Genomic DNA, 17,819 nt, shown 5'->3' on the forward strand with positions numbered 1-17,819 from the left:
ACCTGGGTGGATCAGGGCTGTGGGGTAAATCTGGTATGGTCACATACAGATGTGTAAAAGGTTATCCGACCAGTTAACCATAGAGCCCTCGACCCTGATCTCCACCTGTGGGCAATGTCCTTTTCCTAATGGTGACTATGGGAGAAAAATCTCCTGGGTCTAGGAGCCAGGTGGGGACCAGAACACAAGTAGTCCTCAGCTGGCTTCTTGCTCGCCTGCTGTGGGTGCATCTGGATCCAGGAGAGAGAAGCTGTGGGCAGTAGAAACCGTCGCCCTCTGCCTGGGGCCCTGAGCTGCTAACTTCCCAACTTGTCCCCTGACCTTCTTGCCTCTGCCTATGGAGGCCTTTTTCTCAGGGAGCAGGGCAGAGCCTTTCCTAGGAGAGGCTTCCCCAATGACACTACTGTCAGGGGCCCCAAATCATTTCTCATCAAGCCAAATGATGGTTACAAGGGTGTGAACAGCAATGCTGGCCTCCACCCCTTGCCACCAGTACCTTCCCCTCCCTAGTTGTGACCACAAATGTCTCCAGATACTACCTAATGGCCTGTAGGGGACAGAGGCCACTGAGAGCATTTGACCACTGCCTCAGGATGGTGAGCCACAACAGTCAGGTCACATATATCCTGCTCTGGGTCCAGGGCAGATACTGGCCAGTCCCACTGAGTTGGCTGCCCATATTCAAGATGGGGCATGCTGGGGCACAGAGGGTTCACAGCATACACCAAAAGACACAGCCAGGACAGACAGAAGCCACAGGGTCCAACCAGAGCAGACAGGTCACATGGCGAGGGAGGGTCCCCCAGAACCCTCGGCTGCACAAAGTGGGCCCCACTGGGAAGTGGGGAGGGCCGGGCTGTGACGGTCAGTGCTCAGAGGTCAGCCTCCATGCACTTCTCCAACTCCTTGAGTTTCTTGACAAACTCCTGTGCCTCTTTGTTGGTGCGGCCTTCTAGCATGCGCAGCACAGACCTCACTGTGGGCGGGCATACAGGTGGGCATAAGGAAGCCAGTCTGTGCCCGGCCCTCCACCCTCAACCCCCAGCCTGTCACTCACCCTGAGCTCTGGGCCTCCGCAGGTGGAGAGTGATGGGCTGCCCGGGTCTCAAGCCTCCTCCCACATGTGTCCTTGCGATGCCGCTGACACCACCCAGGCCAAGGGCTGCTTCCCCAGCAAAGTCATTGGTGGACAGCCAGTCGTGGTCCATCACCGTGAACAGCACACAGGCCCCACGGCGGCGGCATGCCTCTGCAGGCACAGAGCTGTGGACAGGGCAGTCAGGAGCCTGCTGCAGCCCATATGGCGCAGGCAGGGGGCACAGCAGGCCAGGCGGGCACTCACAAGTGGAAGAGCTCATCATACACAGGGTGCAGTGTCCGGGCTTTCACTTGGGTCCTCTGGCTACGGACCAGTGGGAAGAGGTGTGGCGGCCCAAGCTCCACGATCACGAAGGGGTCACTCAGGCCTGCAAAATACAGGGTGAGCCTAACGTCTCCCTGCCTCCCTCCCCCCTGCTGCTCTGTGGTGCCTCACCATTGGCATCCAGGGGCAGTAAGTCTGCGCCGTGCAGCACCTCCACAGCTAGCCGCTGCTCAGCTGCTTCGTAATGGCATCGGACAGTTAGACGCCCAAACCGGTTCTGCTCCAGAGACCTCTGTGGAAAAGGCCAGTGGAACAAGCCAGTGAGTGAAGCTGGGTCTCAGAGCAGGCCTGTGGCTAGACAATGACGGTCTCACCTGCTTGAGCTTGTCCAGGTAAAACTGCTCAATGCACTCTCGGGTGGAGCATTTGTGGAGCCGCAGCTCCTCCTCCAGCCTCTGCAAGGGAAGCTGGCACTAGTGACCCTGGTCGCTGGCAGGGCAGCCAGGTGTCTTCAGAGAGTTCTCTGAGCTGCCTCGTGGTGTCTGGTTTCACCAACAGGGGTGCCTAGTGTAGGGCAGCAAGGTGAGCTTGCTCTGGCAGAAGGCTCGGCTCACCCAAAAGCTCACCTTGTAGCTTCCATCCCTCAGGTTCTCCAGGGGCAGCCCTTGGCCCTCCGCATGGAAGAAACTGACCAGAGCCTACAACAGGGAAAGAAGACAGGGGTGTCAGAGGGCTAGCCTGTGCTGAAGACCGGTGGGTTCAGGAAGCACTGGTTCTTAGGAGCCAAGACAAATCCCACTTCTCAGATTTGAGGTGCCTCACACATCCCCAGGAGGACTGGGAAATGCCAGCATCTGAGGCCAGACAGCTGTGGGAACAGATATTTGGGCTGTAGCGAAGAGCTGCCAGTAGAGCTGTGGAATGCCTGGGCCGAGGGTTAGTGTCCTGCAGGGGCAGCAGGGGGAGGGCTTTGGGGAGACAGACCCGGGAGCCCCGAGTGACCCTACCTCCAGCGTGAAGTGGAAACGCCCGTAGAAATCAGCGGAGACGTCTCTGTTTGCGCTCAGCGCCTGCAGAATGGCCTGGAGAAGCAGCTCCCAGACGGCTTCCAGCACCCTGGAGGAATACTGCCCGGGTGAGTCCCCCAGGCCGGCGCCACCCCACCTACCCCACTGCCTCGCTGGTACCTGCTCAGGTTCTCCTTCACCAGCGAGTCATTCAGCAAGGCCAGCTTCTCGTCCAGGTATTTCAGGAGTGGGGCTACAGCCTGCAGGCAGGAGTCCTCAGGGCTGTCCAAGCCAGACTTCAGCCTGGGACGCCCTCTCCTGCCTCCCCACATCTCACCTCCTCCCCTCCCCCAGCACAGGACTCCCTGCTAACTCGCCCCACTTACCTCATCATTCTGAATAGAGTCAGGAGACAGACTGATGTGCTGCACATACTTCCTGATGTCGGCCACCATCTGAGAGAGGGGTGGTGCTCAGAACAAGGGTAGAGACTCACGAATAGTCTCCACATGTGTATAGTCCCGGGCCCCACCCCTCTGCCCACCTTGGAAGTCAGGTGCGCTGTCACAGTGTGGGCTTCCCGTTGAAGGTCTTCATCCAGGGCCTGTATGCAGCTCAGCAGAGGGCGGGGCAGCACTCCCTCCAGCCCAGTGGCCCCTTCCGACCATGCCAGTCCTCTCAGCGCCTGCCCCGAAGCTCTTCTTACCAACTCCACATTGTTCAGCACCACGCAGAGCTGGGAAGGTGTGACCAGGGGCAGCTGAGCAGCTATCGTGGGACTGGGGGTAGGGTGGGGGGAGGCAGGGCACCCAGCCATCTGCAGGCCTCGCCTGAGGGCCAACCGCTCACCTGTTCACTCACCGCCTCGCCAGCAGCCCCAGGCTGGGTGTCCACCCTCTTCCTCAGCAGCTCCGTATAGAAGAGGGACGCCTCACACATATCCTGGGGCAGGAGATGAGCTAGAGCCTGGGACCCTCCCTGCCCATCTCATGGTCTATTCCCCCACCTAGCCCCAGCGCAAGTACCTGGCTGAGCTGAGTGCCTAGCCCCTGGGCCTGGGCAGGGTCAGGCCAAGCCAGGCGGACCCAGAGCTCCTGGATGTGACTAAGGCAGAGGCTGGCGGTGGCCGCAGAACTGCTGTGCTTGGAAGCCGCATCCACGGGCTCCAACTGACAAAGGCAGAGGAGGGGGGCCGATGTTGCAGGGGTACGGGATGAGTCAGCACCATGAGACTGAGCACACACTCACCGTGTCTACCTCCACAGCTCCCTGAAGGCGCCACTTGGCCTGGTCCCGCAGCACCTGCAGCCAGAGCTTCACAGCTGGCAGGAAAGGGGTGTGGATGCCGGCCAGGGCTAGGGAGCGGCTTTCCCTGCGGTGAACACTTGCTCAGAGCCCATCAGGACTCTCATCCCTTCACCCAGAGGTCTCCGGGTTCAGAGCTAAGGGGAGAGTGGTCCCAGGTCAGGGTGACCCACCGTCCAGGGATGCTGCTCCAGAAGCGCTGGGTGTCTGCCAGGGTCAGGTAGAGCTCAAAGAGGCCCGAGGCCACCTCCAGGTTCATCTTGGGGCTTAGCTCTTCTGTCAGTACCCAGGCCTCCTCAGCCACCTGCCTCAGATGATGGGATTAGACCGCTGCCAACGTAAGTCTAGGTACCCCCTTTACCGGGAACTTCTCCCCAGTTTCCAGCACCCACGGGCACCCAGGGTAAAGGACTCCCCCCTCACCAGACGTTCCAGCTGCCGGAAGGTAAGGGTGAAGAAGTCCACCTTAAGGATACTGCAAAAGACGTGCCTCAGCCACCTGTTCCTCACCAGCCAGCCCTGCCATCCCAACCCAGCTCATTCTAGCCTATTTGCAGAACCTACCCATGGAAGAGGCTGGCGTAGACCCCGTAGCAGGACTGCAAGTCCTCATAGATGATGTCTGCAAGCTCAACAAGCCCCGTTAGGCGCTGTGGCCCTGGCTGCAAGAAAGCCAGGATTGGGATGACCTGTGAACCCCACCCACCCAAACGCCCTGTGCCTTGGGTGCATGCCACCCAGATCCACACCTGCTCTCGAGGACACTTGGTGTTCAGGAGCTGGTCGTACCACTCACGGTTGCCCCGCTATAGCAGCAGCCAGTAAAAGGCAACAAAGTGGATTGAAGGGAAGAGTCAGGTTAAGGGGCTCTGGACAGCAAGGCCTGGCAGGGGCCGAGGGAAGGAGGGCCAAGATGGATCCAGACACACCTTCAGGGCGGCAGCAATGTCCATGCTGAGCTCTGTCTCAAAGGGGCAGATCTCAAAGGCTGGCTGGAAGAGCTGTAGCTTCTCCAGGCACCTGGTGAGGAGAGCCTGACTGAGGAGGCCTGCCCCAGGCCCCGCCCTGCCCTCCAGGCCCCTGGCCCTGCTGTGCTACACCCACTTGAGCAGCAGCTCCAGGCGATACACAGCCGTGCTGTTGGTGGCTGGGAAGTAATCTCGCAGCTGGCGCAGCAGCTTCAGCCCGAACTCAGAGAAGGCGGAAAAGCTGTCAGCCAGGCTCTCCTCCTGCAGGGAGTAAGTTCTTCAGAGCCAAGACAGGAGCAAGCTCCAAGGCAGCTTTGCTCACAGATACATGAAGCCACTGCTTCATGTCACTACCCCAGTCCCTTCTCTACTGTCCTTTCCACTCTCAGCTCCCACAACTGCCACCTCACTGCACCTATGGGCCCCAGCGCCTTCACCTCTCCTGTCCCCTCTGCTCCGCACTGCCAGTGCCCACTGGGCCCTGCTGCCCAGACACTTGCCACCTCAGAGGCTTCGCACCCAGCCCAGTCTGACCTTTGTGGCATCATTCCAAGGTTGCTCCATTGCCACCATCACCTCCCTCCCTCATCACGTGTTTCCAAACCCTGTGAGGGCACGTCTCCGTCCCTTGGCTCCTGGGAGAGCCCTTTACCAGTAGCACACAGACCTGTAGCCATGTCCACGCCCACCTGCTCCTGGGGCAGTGAGGCCGCCTCCTCCCAGTGTGCCTGCACATCTTCCAGCAGCCCCAGGAGGTAGCCATAGTCCAGGGTGCGGCTCTGATGGTGCCGGCTGCTGACTTGCCAGTGCCTGTGGGAGCCTAAGCTTGTAGTCTGCTCTCCACTAGCAGGCTCACCCCACAGCACCACCGTTTCCCATGTTGCACCCACTGAAGCCCTCTCAGGAGGCTCTACGCGAAAGGAGCCACCCCTCCTACTCACAGCACCGCCAGCTGCAAGGGCGACAGATTGCTCTGGGCTCCATGCAGACAAAGGACTGTGGTCCCAGGCCCACTAATCTCACCACGCCAACTGCTGGAATTGGGCTGGAGAGAGAAGCCAAGGGTGGGCAGAGGCCAGAGAGACCCTCCATCCCTGCTCTGGGCTCCTTACTTCAGAGAAGCCCAAGGGTGCCCACTACCTCCTCCACTCGATGCTCAAACCGCAGCACACGGCTGAGGAGCAGCAGGTAGGACAGGAAGCCCGAGCGTCCACGCTGACTCATAGTCGTGTCCCTCTGGAAGGCAGAACCTGAGGTCTGTCATCAGCTCTGCCTGAGCCCTGCAGCCAGGGGTACAGCTGTGGCCCCCCGGTAGCTTCCCACCTGTGTGGTGATCAGCTTGAGGACCAGGTGGCAATCTCCCTGCACACGGGAGGCACTGGAGCGTGGTTCCAGCTTGAACCAGCGGTCAGCCCCTGCCACAGGCACCTCCTGAGAGGAACAAGGGTGGGAAGGTATAAAACCTGGAGACCCCGCTCCTTCTCCCTCCCACACAGCCACAGGGGGCTGGGGTACATAGCTCAGCGGTGGAGTGCTTTCAAACCCCAGCAAAGACAAAACTAAACAAACTAAGCTCCGGGGTCCTGGGAAGGGAATGCTGAGTGGGTGCCCAGTGTGGCCTCCTCCTCCAGTCCCAAGAGAGTGGATTCTCTACAGGAATCAGGATGCTGCCACTGGAGACGCTCAAGAGCCCTGGGGCACCCACACACACCCGGTGGTACTGTCCCATCCCTCCCTACACACCCGGAGAGGGATGTTGAGGCAACCCAGGAAGTCATCTGTGTGGTCCTCGGTGGGTCCTGCTGTCCCATTTGCACGGGCCGACTTGACAATCTGTTTGAAGTATCTGGGCACAAAAGGGTAGACAGCAGGGCGGTGCCGCTCTGGAGGTCCTGGAGGGCTGCTGACCCCTCTGGCTAAGCTGTATGCACAGGTCTCCCCACCTCCCCGGCCCCATACCTGCTCATGCCCTTCAGGCCAATAACTTCATTCAGCTTCCTGCATGCTTCTGCCAGGGATACGTCATCATCGTGGTCCCTGAAGGGGGAGGATGTCTTGAATGGAGTTCCCAGCCCAGCTCTGAGTCCCCACTGTCTTTGTCTCTGCCCCCCAGCAGCCCACGCTGCTGCCGATTCCTTTCTGAGCTAGAGGTGTCATCCTCCATGCCCTGCAAAACTTGGGGTCCTGTACCAGATGTCCAGGTGCAGCTGGTCTGTGTTGACATCCTCGGTTTCACTGCGGAAAAGAAAGAGAAAGGACTATGAAACCCCCAGGCTTTATCTGCCCAGTGTTGAGGTAGGCTGATGTCCAGGAGCAACAGGCAGTAGCCCTGAGTTCAGGTTCTCCACACAGACTGCCGGGCTCACTTGCTACCAGCTATGTGCTCATACAGACTCGGGTCATACAGACAGGTCTGTCTTTGGGCCTCAGTTTACTCCCTTGGAAAGTGGGTGTGTGACCAGTCCCTCTTAAGAGTTGCCTGGGGCAGCAATGAGTGTCCGTCATTTGGGGTATGTGGCTATCAGCAGGGTAGAAAGGAGCCTTACAACAGGAAGTGCTCCTTCCAGACAGGATTCAGGGTGCTGTTCTTGACCTCGGTGACCTGAATACACTTGGCAGGCAGTGGGCTGCTACGCTTGCTGCCCTTGCGGAAGCCAAAGCGCTGCTCCTTCTGCCCACAGGACTCCTGTGGGGCACTTGAGGCTGGCAGGATACCCAGCATGCAGTATGGGTCACTGAAGCCTGAAATGGAGCAGGTGCCTCAGCCCTTGGCCCTTACATTCTGCTCTCTCCGGGAACAGTGGCCAGGCACTCCAAGGGTCCGCCAGATACCCACTCACCATTGGGGTCTTTAGCCAGAAGGTTCTTAGCACGCATGACAGAGACTTTCAGAGCATATGTTGGGGGCTGCAGATAGAAGGGTACCAGAGATTTCACAGTCCCCCACTTTCCCTGCCACCCCAGCATCCCTCCCTGCCTCACAGGTACTGCTGCTGGTCAGCCAGCACCTGCCTGGGTGGGTATGACCTCACCTTGGCCTTCTTCACACGCACGATGGCCTCTGTGTGTTCCTCAGAACTGGTGGCGAACACCTATGGGCGGTAGGTAGGTAAGCAGGTGGCCTGGGGAGAGGCTGGTGCTGTCCTGGAAGTCCCGAGGAACGCACACAGGAGTGAACGAGCCCTCTGCTCCAGCCCCGGGAAGGCCACTGTGCAGCTGGTGCTATGGTTCCGAGCACCCAGAGGAGTGAGCGGGTGAGGGCATGGCACAAATGGGCAGGGCAGGGACAGGGTAACGCAGAGAACAAACCAGAAGAGAGGAAACGCCCTCTGTCCACTCCCTGCTTCTCTGAGCACCGGCCTGTCCTTTCTAATCATTTCTGTGTTATCGCTCTTGCACCCTCGGCACGTCTAACCAGGCCTCCATCCACTGTGCCCATTCAGCAATGTACAGAGTGAGGCAGGGTGGGTGGGGCTCGGCCGGGTGGGGCCCTGCTCACCTGCTGGAGGTAGCCTAGCAGGACCTCCTCGTCATCGACCTGGTCGGGGCCCATGGTGCCTGCCCGGTGGAGGACTGTGTATAAGGCCTCCTCATAGAGCATCTCCACCTTCAGGAAACAGGCCCTGAGTTCCCAGCCACGGAAGAGCATCCCAGCCCCTGTGTGTCTCCAGCCCTCAACCGAAGGCAGCTCCTCCCCCCACGGAGCGCTCACTCAGCCTTCGAGTCTCTGTTCTTCCTCACCCAGTGTCACTAGCCACCTGTCACCAGACCATAGGCCCTACGGTCCTGGAGAAAGGAGTGACGCTCACCCCCTGGGCTTAGATACCCCTCCAATTACCTCCTCCTGGGTTAGGGTTCTCAGGCCACGGTTGGGGTCCACAGGCTCAGCCGGGGCTGGGGAGCCACTGCGTAAAAGAACCTGCCAGGGTTAGAGCGCCAGGTGAAGGGGCCACACCTGTGAAGGTGTGGGCCCCTTAGTTTGCAGCCACCCCCAGGACCTCTACCTAGCTGGCTGGAGGTGCCCCAAGGAGATGAGAGGCTAGAGGTTTGAGGATGGTGGGGTCAGCTAGGACCTAGGACTGTAGCCTGTGCTGAGTGGCAGTCCCTAGGTCCTTCGGAAATGGAGTCCTTACCTCAGGGCACGGCAGACCCTGTCTGCCATCCCCCTTTTTCAGGATGAGGCGCATGTGGGCGAAGAACTCCACACCATCCCCAGGTTTCCTGGAAGAACGTCTGGGTCAGAACCTGATTCCATGGAGCGGTTCAAGCGGACAGGCATAGTGATCTCGGCCTTGAGATCAGACCCTTCTGGTTCCCTGTCCCACCCAAGGGGACTGGCCAGCTGATGGAGGGGTACCCACCAGGCCCCCGTGGGGGGCTCCTGTGAGTCTGTGCTTGTGCGCTCAGCTTCCTGCTCTGTCTTGCGTCGGAAGGTTGGACACACCTGCACCTGCCTGAGCACGCTGCTCTTGATGTCCAGCAAGGTTGACATGGCAGCCACCTGGGGAGAGCCCTCAGTTTGTCCACTGCCGGCTAACAGAGGGTAGCTACAGGCCCAGAGGCCCGCCGCCACCCTGCATTGTGCTGGGCCCCTGGAGAGGCTTTATGGACTGCCCCACTGGACACATGACCTAATAGCCTGTGTGTCCCTTGTGCAGTGGCTCTGGGATGTGGTGGCAGATACTGTCAGGGCTGGTGGGAGTGCCAGGCACAGAGTTGGTGCTCTGTGTGGATCTCAGTGGGGACAGGTGTGTTCTGCTTCCGAATCCGAGGCTGGTCCCCGAACTAAGCCCTGATCACCTGGGACAGTAGGACAGAATGTGTCTGTTTTCTGTCTTCTCACCAGTACCCTGGCCCAGTTGGAGCCAGGATAGGTACTACCCAGGCCTTCTCCACAGGAGGCCAAACCATCAAGGCACGGCACTAGTCTGAGGTTTGTCTCTTACACCTACACCAGGGTAGGGTTGGCAGCTGTCTCTGAGGCCAAGATGCTCATGAGGAAGCTGCTTTCGGTCCTTACACAATCCAATCTAACATAAGAGTCCAGTACCCCCAAAGAAGAGTTTGCACCCCACAATCAGTGAAAAAAAAAAGAAAACACGAAGCCCATGTGTCTCATTTCGGGAAGACTGGAAGTGTTCAGCTGCATTCCAAGCTCCCTGTCAACCAGCCCATCGAATCAGTTCCCCATTGTTGCTGTGGCAACCAAGCCATCCTGCTGCATCCTGCCAGGGCATCCTGGTTGTCATCTCGAGGAGAATGGTCTTCCAAATGCAAATGGAGTCTAGGCCCAGGCTAACCCTGACTCTATGGCCTCCCTTCAGCCATTACTCTGAACTTGAGGTTTGGGGTGGAAGGGTATATGGACTGACACATCGATAGCCCTGGTAGGTGGCTGGAACCCCAAGAGAGTCCAGGGGCAGTTCTGGACTGGATACCAGAATACCCTTCCACTTGGAGCGGCAGTCCTAGGCAGTCCATCTCAGAATTCCTGCTTCTTTCACGCTTGACGAGTTCCCTGCCCCACCCACCCACAGCAGTGTCCACATCGGCATAGCCTTCCACTTAGTTAACCCTGGAGGCCCCAAGGTGAAGGGCAGAGTGTCAGGTAGGACACCACCGCCTTCTGAGTTCCCTGTTTCCACCACTCTGCCATACCCCCCGCCTGGATCACGCAACCTCTTCTGGGCCTGGCCTTCCCCACACTACCCCAAGGGGATCCCTTTTCTTTCCTGAGAAAAACAAGCCCACGCACGGCTCACCTCTGACACATAGCACCCACCCCTTGGAGCCCCTCTCTTGCTGGCTGTACTGACAAGATGCATATAGTCTGTGCCTGCCGTCCACCAGACACTGGCACCCATATAGCCAAGTTTCATTAGCCCTAGCAAGGGGAGACTGTCACTTCCATTTCGTAAGACAGGAAATGGACTCCGAAACAGGGTCCTGCTTCTGGCCCAGGGTCTCAAGGGCAGTCAGGGGATACAGAGCTTCTTTCTTCCAGGGAGCCTGTCTGTGGAGGGAAGCTCCCCATCTTATCGCTATTTTCGCTTTTCCCACCAGCCCAGGCTAGCGCTCTTTGGGTGTGCTGCAATCTGAGTCCTCTGCTCGAACCAGACCCCAGAGCTGCAGAGGGGCAGGAGGCCATGTGGCTCTGCATCCTGAGGGGAAGCCCCACAAACCTCCTCCCAAATGTGGGGGCCTGGTAAGCTTTCGCCACACATAGCCAGTCCTGAGGTCCCAGGTGGCCAAGTGTCACAGGCATCTCTCTCACTAAAAGGAGAGCTGCTCCCCCTACACCCCAGCCAGGAAAGCAGCCACTTCTTGAGCTGTTGCCAAGGCAACCACCAGCTGCATCTATTTGACAGGGCCACGGGGGCTTGCAGTCCCAGAGAAAAATGTGACGCAGAAGCAAAAGTAACCTGGCGATACAGGAGCTAAGGGGGACGCCCCTGCCCTGCCCCAAACAAGGAAACAGGTGTGGGCTTGGGAACCTGCCCAGGGTCACCACCAGCAGGTGGTGTCCCGGGATTTAAGGCTCTGCTGTGCAAACACTATATTTTCTTGGGGTGTCCTGAGCTTGCGTCCAGCTGTGCCCTCTGCCCTGAGTCTGTTGCTAGGATGAGGCCAACAGCAGTGTGTCAGAGCCAGTCTCCCTAAGAAGTGGCTCATCCCAGTGCCCAGAAACAGCTCTGGTCCCCTTGGCAACCTCAAACTGCCTCAGCAGCTGTTAACTTCTCTGACCCAACAGCCCAGGCCCTGAGAGACACCTGTCAAAAGAGGCCTCTGACTGTGCCCAGCCAGGGCACATTCACCTCTACCACCATAAACCTGCATGCGTTTGACTACTTGCCCACGGATATAGCGAGCCAAGTGCAGAGACAGCCTGAGAGCCTCCTTTCCACGCTCAGACACTGTCCTGTATTTCATTGTCCCTCCTGGGCTTGGATAGTAGTTCAGCAGGATGTGTGTGCCCACAGCCCTGCTCACATCCAGTCCGTAGGGCCGGCGTCACATCGCAGTTCTCAAGTGCCCCGTAAGCAGAGGAAGGATCAGCCAGTAGGCTCTTGACATATGAACCGGGGGGCTGAGGCAGAGCTAAGGTCGCCTCATTCACAGGCTGGGACTGGGCAGGCTGTGCAGGGGCAACCCGGGACTTTCACCTACTAGTCAGCCATTTGAAGATGTGGTGGCTGTGAGGTGGCGAATTTAAGGGCAGCTTAGGGGAGGCCTGGAGGAGTCTTCCCAGGCTCCCAGCCCGCAGCAAACTCTAGAGTGCTGTGGGGGAATTCTTAGTGCGTATGGACCTCTGGAAACTGGGATAGATTCATGTGGTAGGATGGCTTCCCATGGCCTTCTCTTTGGTCTCTTTTGCCTTTTTTTCTCTCTTCCTGGCCAGCCTCCCCCCACCCCCCAGTCTTCCCGTATCGTATCTTCTCATCTCCCCACAGCCTCAGTAATTCAGCTCCCCCTCCTTAGGAGGGACATCTGGTCCACCTGTTACACATCCTGCTTGAGCGCTCATCCCTCTGATTCACAGAGGGGGTGGGGGTCTCAGGTCCAGGCCAGCGGCAGGCGGGTGCTCTCCGAAGACGGGGACTGGTGCACTCTTCCAGGACCCTTACCTGCTACTTACTTGTCTCTGTTGACTTGCTCTTGACCATCGGCTGGTTTGGGTGATGGGCAGTGGGGGAGCTGTGGTTACCCTCCCTGAATCTTGAAGCCCCCCCCCCAAGGCAGGAGGTGTGGGGGGGGAGTTGCTCTGACGTAATATTTCTCTTCCTCTCTCTCCCTCCCTCTCTCCCTCTTCCTCCCTCTCTCTCTCTCTCATCTGTATCTCTGTCATTTTCTGTCTCTCAAGCACACACACACACACACACACACACACACACACACACACACACACACAAAACGTCAGAACCCAGACCAAATGGTGGGTGCTGAATTCTTGGACAACCAGGGAGGAACAAGGCTTACCCTGGCAGGGTTTTAGGTTAGTGAGGACAAAGGTTTCACGAGGGTCATTGAAAAGTGGGAGGGACACGGGCGCTGGGGGCCGTTTTCCTCCCGCCAGCTTGATGGTTTCAGCCTGCTTGGAAGGTTTCAGAGAACCCCAGCGGGGTGTCTCCGAGGTCCCCAGTTCCGCTTGGGTCAGCGGCCTCCACTGGGAAGAGGGGTTATAGTCAAGGGGCCCCCGCAGCGGCGACCCTGGGAACGGAAGTTGCTGGTGCGCACTCTCTGGGTCGTGAGGTCCCGCCTCTCAATCCTCCCCGGGGTTCTGCAGTGAGGACCCTCTGCCTCAGAGCCTAGGACGCCGGCTGTGCGACCCCGCCCCTCTGATCACGCGCAGCCTCAGTTTCCCCAGGGCCTCAGTTTCCCCGTTGCCTCTGACACCAGCAATTCCTGTGCAATTCTGCGGAGTGCAGAAGCCTAGGGGACCTGAGCTCGAGGGGGCGGTCTCATCTGTCTGTCTGTCTGTCTGGGGTGGAAGGCAGGTTAAGCCCCGACGGCAGTCTGACGGCACCAGGCAGGAGTTACAGCACTCACCGTGGACAGGGGTTCGGGGACCACAGGGTCTGGGGTCCCTGCTGGCGTCGCTGTCGCACTGGCTGGGGACACCGAGGCACCGCGACCGCTAGCAGCAGCGCGCGCTGGAGACTGAGCACTGCAGAGCGGGCGCGGCGGGCGGGGGGCGCGGGCGGGCGGAGGCGGGGCCTGGCCTCGTTTGCTGGTCAGAGGTTCCAGCCCTGCCCGCCCCTACTCTGCGTTTCTGGGGTCGGCAGCGGGGGTCCTTGCCCGCCCAGTGCCGGCCAGAGAGAGACCCTGTTCTGGGTTTGGGGCTCAGTAACCCACAGGTGGGCGCCAGCAGCGGAGCTGCGTTGGATCTCGCTGGGATATGTCCCCCTTTCCCCCCACCCTCGGCCACAAGGGAGGAGGCTGTCGCGGGGTCTCCTTCCCAGGCCTGCAGGGAAGCTACAGTCGCCCAAGGAAAACACGAAGTGCCTCCGTTTCTTGAGGTGCTCTACGGCCATATCCAAAGTCTGTGCTTTTCAGTTACTGTCTGGAGCTGCTCTTTTCCAGGGAAGTCAGTTCAGGCTTTAACCTGGGACATCTCATGACGTCACTGTTAGCTGTGAATGGGCGCAGATTAAGGCACAGTAGCTGGACCCTGCTGTTCCCAGCCCACTTCTCCCCTAGGCCCCCTCCTCACTTCTCCATCATTTGAGCGGAGTGAGGGTCCCCTGCAGGCTTGTTAAACCACTTGCCTTCCCCAAATGTGCTAGCTCTGAAGCAGGGGCACAGGGCGTCCCTGACAGGGCCCTCCTGTAGCGGGTTCTGCATGGAGAGCTGCCCAGTTGTTCTTGGCTGTTCCAGCGCTCAGTAGGCCCCAACACTGTCAGAACCAGCACTGACTTTAATGGGATACCGCTGGCCTCACTGCTTCTGGGTACTCCCATTTTGGAGTTTATCTCAAAGCAGTCTGTCTGCCTCTGTCTCTCCCTGTTTTTGTTTTGTTTTTGAGACAGGTATTTTTTTCTGTGTAGCCCTGACTGTCCTGGAACTCACATTGTAGACCAGGCTGGCCTCAAACTCAGAAGCTGGGATTAAAGGCATGTGCCACCATCTCTCCACTTCAAGGTCTCATTCTTAGGGGAAGGACTCTAACCAGTGTGAGAACCAGGAATTCAGGCTTGAAAATCCTCCACCTCAGACTGTAGCAAAGACCATCTCCTCTGCCGAGACAGAGCTGGAATAGGCTTTCCAAAGAGTGCTGGGCAGGGGCCCCGGTTCCTCATTACTGGGAACCGGGCAGGAAACATCTGGGAGACGACGGCCTGGTCCTTCATCCCAGGGAGCATACACGTGAGGTAGATGTTGCCACCAGTCTGTGTCCCAGTTCACATCTATGTCAAGCCCGACACCCATCACTGTGAAGACGGAGCAGAATATTGTCCTGAGAATGCTCAGTTCCCACAGAAAACCTCCACCTTGGCACAGTCAGGCCAGGCAAAAGAAATGAAAGAAGAGCACACTGTCAGAATGAGGCTGTCAGATGAGCAGGGGAGGGGGCCTGAACTCTATGCCCCACACTGTCCCCCTACAGGGGGTAGAAATTGGAGTGGAACAGCTGACCCCCCTCCCACCCCCAGGGTCTAGAGTTGATATGCCCACTAGTATAATCTTGCGTCAGGTTTTGCCAACCTGTTGGAACAAACGCAGTCTGGTTGCCATGGTGATGGTAATGGCTTTGGGGTAAAAGGATGAGCTAGAGCCTGCTGTAAACAGGAAGTGGGGGGGCGGCCCCACTGCAGGGGCTCTGGCCTCTGAGATTGGGTTGGGTGAGATTTGCTCCTGCCTTTGATAGGTAACTGAGATCCAAACATGGAAAAGAGGCTTTGAGTCACATAGCAACAGACTGGGTCCCAAACCCAGCCCCGAGTCTAGTTTTCCCTGCACTCTTCTCTCCACAGACCTTCAGTGTTCCTGCGTTTGTGTGTGCATGCATGCGTGCGTTCGTGTGTGCCTGTGTGTGTGTGTGTGTGTGTGTGTGTCTGAATGAATGACAACCCATTGGTGACTCGTACTGTCATCTTTTTGACTCATTCCAAGGCTAGCAAGGGTCAAAGCTGCAGTGTGCTCACTTGTGCACATTCCTCCTTTGCTCAGAGCCATGGTTGCCCTCATCTGTAACAGGGGATCACAACTGACCCTAGAGACCGCAGGCCAGCCCAGCCTGCGCCTGGAGCCATGCTCCGCCTACCACAGGGAAAGGCAGGCTGGCTAGTGAAGGCGCACAGGGTCAGCCACCAGGGGCTTTGGTTACAGTTTCACCTTCCCTGAGGCCAAGCACCCCAACGCCTGCCAGAACCCATCCACCAGCTGAAGAGAAGGGGCCTTAGCGGCATGTGTGGCTCAGGATAGCCTTCTGCCTGAGGAGCTGGTCGGTCCTTGAACTGCAGTTCACACTAAGCACTTTGTGACCTTCCTGCAGCCACTATCCAGGCACCTGGAGCCAGTTCAGGTCTGGGTGCTACTGCAAATAAGGTATTTTTGTTTGTTTGCTTTTTTTTTTTCTTGTTGTTGTTTTTTAAACCAAATCCCCCCAAACCAACCAAGTTTTCATGCAGCTCGGGTTGGCCTCAAATCTCAACTTGCTAGGTGGCCATGGTTACTTTGGATTTTCTGATTTTTCTGCCTCCACTTCCTAAGCGCTGGAATTACGGGCATGGGTACTGATCCCACGGCTTTGTGCGTGCTAGGTAAGCATTCTACCAAGAGCTACATCATTACCCAAAGGTTGACCAATATGCCAGTCTTTGTTGTTTATGTGTTGGGCACTACTAGGGGATGAACCTAGCATGTGAGGCATGCTAGACCAGCATTCTACCACCAAGAAACAACCCCCGTTTCACATGTTTTTTGGGGAACACAAGCTTTTGGCACCCGTCCTTATCATCAGTGAGGGGTAGTGCGCTAGGGTCCATTTTCCATCACGGCCATTGCTATGGTCAACAGCCTGAGCGGAGACAAAGGACACACACTCAAGAGACAGCTGAAGATGCCCTGTACAACTGGTTTGTATGTGCTCGTCACTCTCTGCAGAACCGGGCTTGGAGGCACCCTCTTCCTCTTCTCAGCTCTGGGTCCAGCCCCTTCCAGAGATAGGAGCCCCTGGAGGGGTGAGAACATTCTTTTAAGAGGGTGTCCTGGGCCGAGGACCCAGATGCTCGGGCCTGGGCAGTCAGGGGTCTGGATGGACAAGCCCAGACAGATCTATTTCTCCTACATTTTTGTGTCATTTGCCTCCTTTCTCCCAAGAGCTCAGGTATGGCCTCCAGGCCAGATCAGGGATACATGATGGCCCCAAGTGAAGACCCCCACCAGGCCCAATGTCTCCTCAGAGGCACTGACAGTATCTGAAGGCTTGGAACAGTCTCAAGAGCTACTGAATGGCGCCATCCCCAACTCAGTGTCAGGGTCAGGTGGGACAGGTACCCAAGCCCAACATTTCTTGAGCCCTCCCTGCTAAAATTGGTTCAAATCAGTACTGGGCCCCGACAACCTCAAAATGGTATAGTAGATCAGGTGCCATTGGGTTGTTTGCTGGCTTGCCCAATTTATCCTCGGGTTTCCTCCATGGTCTGTGGAGAGATGGTCATAGATGGCCAGATGTTCCAAAAAGCTCCAAACCATCGTTGCAGCAAGGCTGTGCTGGATACTTTTATGTCAACCTAACAGAAGCTAAAGTCAATTGAAGAGAGGGAACCTCAATTAAGAAAATGCCTCAGTAAGACTGGGCTGCAGGCAACCATGTAGGGCATTTTCATATTCAGTGATTGATAGGTAAGGGCCCAGCCCATTGTGACTGGGGCTGCCCCAGTCCTGGGTTCTATAAGAAAACAGGCTGAGGAGGCCACAGGGAGCGAGTCAGTAAACAGCCCTCCTCCACAGCCTCTGCATCAAATCCTGCCTCCAGGCCTGCCCTGCTTGAATTCCTTTGATGAACAGTGATACAGAAGTGTAAACCAAATAAACCCTTTCCTCCCTAATCTGCTTTTTGGTCATGGTGTTAGGCCATCATGTGTTCATGGACAGAGCACAGGCCCAGGGCCCAGGGAGCTGCTTGGGAATCAGTTTTTTGCACCATGAAATTACCTGATAGCATGGTCAGTTCTTAACGCCAGCATTCCTGGAGCCATGTCAAAAACTTATTTTTAAAATTGTATTTTAAAAATGAAAAAACAAAAACAAAAACAAAAACTGTGTGTGTCTATTTGTCAGTGTGTGTGCCTGTGAAAATCAAGAGAGGGCCACTGACTGGATCCTTCGGAGCTTGAGTCACAGGCAGTTCTAGAATGGCCTGACATGGGTGCTGGGAACCAAACTCCCATTTCTCTGCTCAGATCACCGAGCCATCTCTCCAGGCACAGACCCCACCCTTATCAGACCCTCCCCCAACAAGGAACATTCACTTTGATGCCTGTTAGTAAAACTCCCCCTACCCAGGGACCAGGTTCCCAAGAAGACCATACTTTATCAGGCTTGGGGGATACTAGCAAGATATGGACACTAAGGGTGTGATAACAGCTGCAGATGGATAACGGGTATCGGAGAACCCCACGGGGACTGGGAGAGAGGAGGCAAGAAAGGAGGCAAAGGACACAACCTGAGGGC

At 57.4% G+C, this 17,819-nt stretch overlaps 1 protein-coding gene across 1 annotated transcript; it reads right to left on the reverse strand.

Moving 5' to 3' along the window:
• Positions 1–23: 23 nt before the first annotated feature.
• Positions 24–13,311, reverse strand: Baiap3 (BAI1 associated protein 3). The gene is made up of 34 exons (XM_055604580.1): positions 13,191–13,311; positions 9,005–9,144; positions 8,777–8,864; positions 8,482–8,562; positions 8,143–8,250; positions 7,676–7,735; positions 7,484–7,550; positions 7,190–7,385; positions 6,834–6,878; positions 6,603–6,680; positions 6,387–6,489; positions 5,967–6,074; positions 5,784–5,879; positions 5,585–5,688; positions 5,333–5,453; positions 4,780–4,904; positions 4,605–4,695; positions 4,425–4,481; positions 4,240–4,337; positions 4,099–4,150; positions 3,849–3,979; positions 3,619–3,742; positions 3,396–3,539; positions 3,220–3,312; positions 2,915–3,106; positions 2,757–2,825; positions 2,551–2,630; positions 2,371–2,479; positions 1,990–2,061; positions 1,738–1,818; positions 1,535–1,655; positions 1,343–1,466; positions 1,058–1,263; positions 24–976 (listed from the first exon to the last, which is right to left on the reverse strand). Exons 2-34 carry the CDS (start codon positions 9,133–9,135, stop codon positions 873–875), a joined length of 3,459 nt encoding a protein of 1,152 aa, XP_055460555.1. The 5' UTR covers positions 9,136–9,144; positions 13,191–13,311; the 3' UTR covers positions 24–872.
• Positions 13,312–17,819: the final 4,508 nt, after the last annotated feature.

The sequence above is a fragment of the Psammomys obesus genome, unplaced genomic scaffold (assembly GCF_907164565.1).
Source record: "Psammomys obesus unplaced genomic scaffold, mPsaObe1.curated_primary_1811, whole genome shotgun sequence".
In the NCBI taxonomy this organism is placed as follows: Eukaryota; Metazoa; Chordata; class Mammalia; order Rodentia; family Muridae; genus Psammomys; species Psammomys obesus.

Excerpts from the sequence above, each read along its gene's own strand:
- Baiap3 (XM_055604580.1), bottom strand. The coding sequence starts at position 9,135 with ATGTCAACCTTGCTGGACATCAAGAGCAGCGTGCTCAGGCAGGTGCAG. Across the intron at positions 5,454-5,584 it reads CCCTTGCAGCTGGCGGTGCT|GCACTGGCAAGTCAGCAGCC; the intron begins GTGAGTAGGAGG and ends AGGCTCCCACAG. Across the intron at positions 1,467-1,534 it reads ACTGCCCCTGGATGCCAATG|GCCTGAGTGACCCCTTCGTG; the intron begins GTGAGGCACCAC and ends TGTATTTTGCAG.